This window comes from Hyperolius riggenbachi, chromosome 1 (assembly GCF_040937935.1).
Source record: "Hyperolius riggenbachi isolate aHypRig1 chromosome 1, aHypRig1.pri, whole genome shotgun sequence".
NCBI classification, from domain to species: domain Eukaryota; kingdom Metazoa; phylum Chordata; class Amphibia; order Anura; family Hyperoliidae; genus Hyperolius; species Hyperolius riggenbachi.
In genome coordinates, this window is record NC_090646.1 from 525,909,197 (window position 1) to 525,918,275 (window position 9,079).

General features: G+C 44.5%; 1 protein-coding gene across 1 annotated transcript; it reads left to right on the forward strand.

Annotated features, from left to right (window-relative positions):
• Nucleotides 1–434: 434 nt before the first annotated feature.
• LOC137534524 (uncharacterized) lies at nt 435–1,530 on the forward strand. The gene is made up of 2 exons (XM_068256098.1): nt 435–550; nt 654–1,530. Exons 1-2 carry the CDS (start codon nt 435–437, stop codon nt 1,528–1,530), a joined length of 993 nt encoding a protein of 330 aa, XP_068112199.1.
• Nucleotides 1,531–9,079: the final 7,549 nt, after the last annotated feature.

The following is a 9,079-nucleotide window of genomic DNA, read 5'->3' on the forward strand; positions in this document are numbered from 1 at the left end:
TGCCTGCGGTTGTCAGCGTTCCAGTGAGCGTACGCGTTCAACAGCGTTTGGTAGCGTTTGATAGTTAGACGCCTGTTAAAGAGGAAGTAGTCATAAAAAGGGGCAGAACAACTGTACCTGGAAGTGGAAATTCGTCATAGGTTTGTACTTCCTGTACTCCTGAGTGATATCGACATTTTGTCTTTGAGCTCTGGTAGTTGTCCCCAGGAATTGCGTTTTTGACTTTCAATATGGATCAGTGTGAGGCTAGTCTGCTGCAGCTGAAGCTTCTTTCTTTGAGGATGCTTCTGATGAAGCGGTCTTCGCCTCAGAGGGTTGTGCGTCATCGTACATGGGTACATCCCATAACAGCTCAGAGGCCTACTAAGGGTGTCTTTATGGCCCTTTATAAAGACTTAAGAAGACACCCCGAGAAGTTTCACCGTTATGTTCGGATGTCTGTGTCGTCATTCGATGAACTCCTGATGTTGGTGTCGCCACTTATTCGGAGACAGCGCACCAACATGCGGATGCCGGTCAGTCCAGCCGAAAGACTGTTGCTGACCTTACGGTGAGTCAGGTTTTTTTTGGTTTATGGTGTTTGTTTTTTTATACTTTTGTGTCCAACTCGTATTTTTTGTGTATTTTAATACTATTTTCCTCCTCCTCCTCAGGTTTCTTGCTTCTGGAGAGTCTTTTGCCTCATTGCATTATCAGTTTAGGTTGGGAAGATCAACTATACATGGGATAGTGCATGACACTTGCCGTCGGATTTGGGAGGTACTCCAACCACTTTATATGCCAGAACCAACTGAGGATACCTGGAAAGAGGCAGCCCGAGGCTTCAAAGCTAAAGCAAATTTTCCAAATTGTGTCGGTGCCGTCGACGGAAAGCACATACGTATCCAGCTACCGACAGGATCCGGTTCTAAATATTTTAACTACAAGAAGTATTTCTCAATTGTGCTTATGGCTGTGGTTGATGCACAGTACAAGTTCATTGCAGTGGATGTGGGGTCCTATGGGAGTACTGCAGACTCTCACATATTCCGTTCCTGCAGTATTGGTCAGAAATTGTATGCAGGGGAATTAAATCTCCCCACCCCCTGTCCCATTGCTGATGGTGGACAGCCTTTCCCACATGTACTTGTAGGAGATGAGGCCTTTGCTCTGCATACAAACCTCATGAAGCCTTTCCCAAAGAGAGATTTGGATATTAGAAAACGTGTCTTCAATTATCGCCTCACTAGAGCACGAAGGTATGTTGAATGTGCCTTTGGGATTTTATCAAACAAATGGAGGGTGTTCCACTCTACACTAATCATGACACCTGATAATGTGGATAATGTAGTGAAGGCCGCATGCGTTCTCCATAATTATGTACGCATGAAAGAAGGCATTAACTCAGATGAGGTCCCAGATCATCCTTTCACAGACACTCAGAGTGTTTCTTGTAGAGGCAGCAATGAAGCCGGAGATGTACGTGGCAGATTTGCTAACTACTTTGTGTCTCGCGAAGGTTCAATACCATTTCAGTACAGCAAGATTTAAAAAAAAAAAATAGACATGGACTGTTTCACACCAGTGCTGATCACTGAGCCTAGTTTGTGTCTGTACCACAAGTCTTCAACAGAACTGTTTCCAACCAAGGAGGTACAGAGACAACACTTTACCTGGCAGGGACTGTTTCACACCAGTGCTGATCACCACCACCCCACCCCCACTGTGCCTAGTTTGTGTCTGTACCACAAGTCTTCAACAGAACTGTTTCCAACCAAGGAGGTACAGAGACAACACTTTACCTGGCAGGGACTGTTTCACACCAGTGCTGATATCCGGCAAACATGATTTTAATATGTTACAAACCAAGAATGTAGACGTATAGATTATGTCCAAAACATGTTTTTTTTTATTACAATGTATTATCACATTGATATCTGCAGTAAAGTTTTTTCTATAAACAGGTAAAAACTGTTAGATAAAATAGTTGTAAAGTTGTGAACAACATACTATATTTACTACTTGAACATACTCTTATATATATATAATTGTGTTTTCCACAATAAAAATTTAGATAACATCTGTGGCTGCCTTGTATTTTTTTTTTATTAGCAGTATTGGTCATTGATTGTATGCAGGGGAATTAAATCTCCCCATCCCCTGTCCCATTAGTGATGGTGGACAGCCTTTCCCACATGTACTTGTAGGAGATGAGGCCTTTGCGCTGTATACAAACCTCATGAAGCCTTTCTCAAAGAGAGATTTGGATATTACAGAGTGTGGGTTTAATTATCGCCTCACTAGAACACGAAGGTATGTTCAATGTGCCTTTGGGATTTTATCAAACAAATCTCAGAGAGCTGCATGGGGATAGAGTGGCGTTGACCGGGGGGGCGGGGGGTGGTTGGACAGACACAGAGATCAGGATTGTTGTGTGTGTGCAGGCGGGGGGGCGGGGGGTTGCAGTTCCAAACACTCCACTAGTATATACTACCTGTATCCAGGGGGGGGCACTATATATACTGCAATTATATGGACGTATATACTAACTATATATATGATATATAGTATAAAAATGTGTATGATGGGACATTTTTATACCCGCATAGGTTGGAAGTATCGTAGTGGTGAAAAATTACCATGTGCTTGCCCGGGGCTTCCCCAATCCACTGGCAGATGATCTGTCCATCGCCGCAGAGTGCCCTTCATGAAAAAATGTGCAGTGGCAGCGGTGGATAGATCTACTGCCAGTAGAATGAGGAAGCCCGAGGGCAAGTACATGTTATATTTTTCACACACTAAGAAATTATGTAATTTTAATAACGGTAACAATGGGACAGATAAGGGTACTGTCAAATACAGGTTGCAATAGTATGTGCACTGCTTAGACTATGTGACCAGGTCAGGCCCATTTCTTCAGCCGTGCGTGGCGTGCCACCGCCCGGGGCGCTGTTTGGTGGAGGGCGCTATAATGGAGGGGGGAGCCGGAGCCGCGGGGAGGGCAGCCCGACCTCTCCCTCCCTCTCCTCTCCCGGGTGCCCTCCGTGCTCCCCCCTCAGATGCAGAGCGAGCAGCCGGGAAGCGCTGTTTACAACATACCTCCCTGGCTCCAAGCGCTGCTCTCTCGCCGCTGGTCTGTCTCCTCTCTCTGCATAGATGCTGATACACATGCTGCTAAACAGGAAGCCGCGTGTGTATCCGCATCTATGCAGAGAGAGGAGACAGACCAGCGGCGAGAGAGCAGCGCTTGGAGCCAGGGAGGTATGTTGTAAACAGCGCTTCCCGGCTGCTCGCTCTGCATCTGAGGGGGGAGCATGGAGGGCACCCGGGAGAAGAGAGGGAGGGAGAGGTCGGGCTGCCCTCCCCGCGGCTCCGGCTCCCCCCTCCATTATAGGGGACAGCTAGCTATCTAATCTATCCTGGGGGCACCTACCTAATCTAACCTACGCTGGGGGGCACCTACCTAATCTAACCTACGCTGGGGGGCAGCTACCTATCTAACCTATACTGGGGGCAACTATACTGGCTACCTATACTGGAGGCACCTACCTAGCTAACCTATAGCGTGGGCAACTATACCGGCTCACTTATGCCTGGCTACCTATACTGGGGTACCTATTCTTGGCTATCTATACTGGGGGGACCTATACTAAGTGCAACTAGACCTGGCAAAACTATACTGCGGGCACCCATACCTTGCTCGGGGGGGGGGGGGGGGGGCGCAATTTTTACACCCTCGCCCTGGGTGCATTTTAGCCTAGAAACTGCAATGGACCAGGTAAAATTATATAAACTTAACGGAAAAAACTGGTATACCACAACTTATACCATAAATACTATACTATACATACTATGTAATATACTAAACACCAATGCAGTACTATTGTAATACTCAGCAGTTTACACATCCTCAATTATGGGAGTTGAGGATCTGGACAACATTTGTAAAGAAGAGCCTAGAGCCTCAGCAGTACCAAAATCCACAGGGGATGTTTGAGTAGGACCGCGCTGTGATCTTGAAGTATTTGCCAGTGTTGGTTGCATATAAGGAATACAGTGGCCCGGATAGTTGTTGTAAGAAAATGGGGTTTGAGATGAGGATGTGGTGAAAGGATACATGGCACTATAGTTTGCAATTGGGTTTTGATTTGATGCTAATGATTGGTTGAGAGGTGGAGCATATTGCTGTGTGTCTGGTTGTCTTTGCAAAGGAACATCTGGCTGTAGGTAAAGATCAACAATTTTTAAAAAATCAATTTTTAACTTCCCCAAATTGTGTTTTGGTACTTTTCTAACATCCAATTCTAAGGACTGCATAAAATAGGATATGTCATCTTTAGGCCTCATAGCATTTTCTACACAAGTTGACACCTCTTTAATCATTTTTAAAACTTCCTCATTATTACTATCTGTGGTTTTTTTGGCAGCACCTCTGCTTCTTTTGGGTGGGTTCACAGGGGCACGAGCAGCTACAGAAACTGGTGAAGATGGGGGAGGAGTTATAGCTAGCGGAGAGAGACAATCATCACCATGATCTTGATACACAGAGGAAGACTCTGATTGCTCCTCCACACCAACATCGCGTAGAGATTCACTTGCTGACTGTCCAGAAAACGAATCCTCAGGTTGTACAGAAGACTGACTGTCATGCTCTTCCTCCTCACGACGCACCGATCCCATGTTTCCAGAAGTACTATGGAAAACAAAAATAAAAAAAAATAAAAATTCGACCACATTCGCATGAAAGATGACATGACTATGGAGAAAGACATATTGATTAGGTGGTAATCGTTAAAATCACACTTACGCCCTGGTTTGCAGCGACGGAACAAGGAACATCAGGCTTTCAAACATCGGATGGAATTTGTATTTGGATGGAGCCTGCCCACTTTTGGAACCACAATGCACCTTCAAGTCTTTCTTGAATCTATCTCTCAAGGATTTCCACTTGGTTTTCACAATGTTCACTGTAAATACATTGAAACACCAATGTCAAAATTGTGCATAAATAGTACAACAATACAAATTCATACTTTCATCAGACATTACCACTCTCTTACCCCTTACCACACACCACCCTTCCAATAATAATAACAAAAAAAAAAAAATCAAAAAAAATGCACTATACCAAATAAACCCCAAAAAGCTTTGGAAGACATGTGCAACAGCCTAGAGATAGCAAATGAAGCATGGTTGAACATGATGCACACAGTATAATAAGACAAATTTCCCCATTCTCAGGCCTAACAACCTTGCACAACAGTTCGGCTGGCTAGCTGGATTGCACAAAAAGATATACCAAGGCTCAAGTTTTAAAAAACAATAGAACATTACAAATACTCGTGCACAACGAAATAAGGAACCACAAAGTGTAAACTCACTCATTTTTTTCTTGGTGGCTGCAGACCGACGATGGTAATCAGGGAAAAAATACAGGCACACACTCTCCCATGCCCTGCTCTTCTGTATGTTGTTGCTGTACTCAGCGCTGCCTGTGTCCCATATAGCAGGCTTGTTCTGGATCAGGTCCACCAGTCTGCCCAGCTCCACAGTGTTCTCCAGAGACACCTGCGCCATCTCTCCTTCCTTCTGTGTCCTTAGCACTAGAGGATTATGGTCCATTTCCTGTCAACACCCTTCCCTATGAATTCTGGTCTATTTCCTGTCTATTTCCTGTCAACAAGATACCTCCAGAACGCCTACAACCTTCAACACAACCGTTCACGTGCTTTCGACGGCGATTGTATGCGTTTACCGCTGACGTTTGCCAAACGCAGCCGCCAATAGAAGTCTCATGAGGCGTCCGAAAGAACGTCATCAACCTCGACGCTGAAAAAAACTCCCAAAACCGCTGCCAGACGATACTAACATAAACGCTCTCATAGAAATCTATTACGAGCGGTTAAAACGCGTCGTTTAAACGACAGAAAATAACGATGGCAGACGTTCGTGTGAACCGGCCCTTAGTCTGGCATTTATGATCACACAACTTTTTCCCATTTAACATACCACAAATTGCAACTATGTAGTGACCTGAGGCAAGCTTTGGTCCTACATAGGGGCTTGTAATTATGGACCGGACAAAAAAAAAACCAGAAAAATAACACCTATAGTTCAAAATAATATAATGTCGCCATACATTGTGATAGGGACATAATTTAAATGGTTTAGGCTGCTTACACACCAAGACGTTACAGGCGCACGTTAGTGCGCCTGTAACGCTCCCCCAACGCACAGCAATGTAACACAAGTGGGCTGTTCACACAGCCCACGTTGCGTTACATGTAACGCTGCACGTTCTGTGCAAAGTGCAGCATGCTACGGCGTTGGAGCGGCTATAGCCGCGTTAGACTGTTTGCACATGCGCAGTGGGGGCGGAGAGGAGGCGGGGAGAGCCAGCTACAGTAGCCGCGCACATGGCTACTTAATATTCACTGCACTGGCGGGCGCTGATTGGCCGGCGGGACCACGTGATGCGGAGTGTCTCGCTCCGCATCACGTGGTCCCGCTGGCCAATCAGCGCCACTCTGGGAGACATTATAGGACTCGAGCCGCCTAACGCGGCTCACTCTACCGTCGGCTCTTGCAGCACCATACGTTGTGTTAGGTGCACGTTATGCGACCTTAACGTGCCACCTAATGCAACGTCTTGGTGTGCAAGAAGCCTTAATAATCGGGACAACTGGGCAAATAAAATGTGTTGGTTTTATCCACAGGAGAACGTTTAATTTTAAAACTATAATGGCCAAAAACTGAGAAATAATGAATTTTTTCCATTATTTTTGTATTTTCCCATTAAAACTCATCTAGAATAAAACAATTCTTAGCAAAATGTACTACCCACAGAAAGCTTAATTGGTGGCAAAAAAAACCGAGGTATAGATCAATTTCTTGTGATAAGTAGCAATAAAGTTATTAGGGAATAAAAGGGAGGAGCACTGACAGGTGAAAATTGCTCTGGTACGTTAGAGTAAAAACCCTTGGGGGTGAACTGGTTAAGCTGGGTATCCAGTATTCATTTCCTCTACATACAAAAAGGTTTACACCATATGCTACCACCTATGACTGCTGGTTAAGCTTCCAGTCCCAGAAGTAGTCCATGGAGCTATCAGAAAATATTAGATATGCCACAACAACCTCCACTCACTGCACTAGTCCAGGGGTACAACATGGCAACGTTGGATTCCTTATGAAGGAACACAGAAGTTTGTTGACAGTTTGTACTGCTTAGACAGTGTAATGGCCTGCATAAAGTGACTTGCCTCAGCCATTACAGATGTATCAATAATGGGACAGGGCCTTATTTTCACTGTATACTACTACAGTAGAATTCCTTTATAGTAGACTCCAGGGGACCAGGAAAAGCGTTTTGCTATATCAGAAATGGTCATACTCAAGCACAAACAGTATACGGACTGAATCTTAATTTGGTCAATAATTGGGAGTAATTTCCTCTTTTCAGTGCTTCAGCAAGTGAGCACAGACAATGTTCAAGCTAGATGAAAATGCACAGTGCTCAATATGCAGGGATTTGCATACAATAATCACGTAACAGCTTTCACAGGAAGCATAGGTCTCACCGGTTATTGCAGATACAGTACTAATAGTAGGTCCTCTGTCCACATTTCTATGCAGCTTGGATGATACCATAGTGTTGCAGCCATGCACAAGCAAGACACAGATGACAAGCAATTCCCTCAGTAATCAGGCAGCAGCTTACACAGGAAGCATAGGTCTCACTAGCTGGTGCTATTGAGGTAACCTACGCAGGCCCAGAGTAGTGTGCAGCTAGCAAACAGGCTACAAGTGGCTGCCAGCCCATCCACCAACCAACCATGGCTCAGGAGTCTTCGAATAAGGTATGATGCATGAGCCCACCCACTTTCCACTATAGCTGGATAAAGAATACTACTGGGGCCAGAAAACATGTTTACTATAACAGAAGTTCTATTATACTCAGAGTTTACTATACCAGGAATTACTCCCATATACTTATAATGGGGCTTGGCAGGGAGCTGGACATTATACCCAAATGTTTACTAGAACGAGATTATACTGTATATATTAAAGTGGAATAAAACTAAGTTGATACTTTTTTTTCCTATTGTAGATTTCAAAATTACAAATTTCCAAAGTACACTTTATCTGCTCTGAAAGCTGCCATTACATTCTATTGCATAGCTGCTGTATTTATATATTAAAACCTATCTAGTGATCATCTCTCTGCTGAAAAAGAGCTCACTAGTGTAGAAGCACAGCTAGGAATGTAGCAGACAAAGCAACGTATACAAAAGAGAATGTTAACACCTCTTTGGAAGCGGCCAGAAGCTGCCCACTGAAACACACAATGTGTGCTGTGTTTCACTGTTTGAATGCTGTTCTGCTACAAATGTTTTACGGTAGTAGATATTGGCTATCATGCGGAAATGCTTAAAACAGCTGACTTTACCAACCACTCGGCAAAGTCAGCATTCATAAAGCCTCTTTCCACATGGAAAAATGACACTACCGAGCAGAGTGATAAATCACCGCCTTGTGCGGTGATTATCGGTACAAATGTAGCAAAATGTTCATTTATGAAGATCACCGCAAGCGGTGTGAGGTCGGGAAGTACCGCTCACTCTGATGTGGCGATACCAATGTAAGTGAATGGAGACACACAGACCTCCCAGGCAGCTGCAGCAGAGCGGAACACGGAGAAATGTATCAACTCAGCAGCTTCCGTGTCTCCGCAAGCCTACCGCCTGCCTACCGCCAGCTTAGTTCGGGGAATCTCCGCACTGCTTCCGCACATGGATACATCTTTATGAATGCCCACCCAGAAGTCTAAAAATCCGCCAGCGGTGTTTTCCCGCACTGATTCTGTTTACCGACAGCCTGCTCATGAATGATAGCCATTATGCTGTAAATCTTTTAGAGCAAAGAAGAAATGCAGAGTTTCATACCACTTTAATGTGTTCCTGCAGTTATGCTACTCATTTTAAAGTGTTTAGTATTACTTTAACCACCCTGGCGTTACATTTATTGCGGCCATGGGTGGCTTTAAAAAAAAAAAATGTTTAAGTTAGTGTAGCTAGCGCTAGGCTAGCTACACTACCCC

Bases quoted from the DNA above. Each gene is read 5' to 3' on its own strand.
- LOC137534524 (XM_068256098.1), top strand. From the start codon at position 435: ATGTCTGTGTCGTCATTCGATGAACTCCTGATGTTGGTGTCGCCACTT. The intron at 551-653 runs GTGAGTCAGGTT...CCTCCTCCTCAG, and splicing joins AGACTGTTGCTGACCTTACG to GTTTCTTGCTTCTGGAGAGT.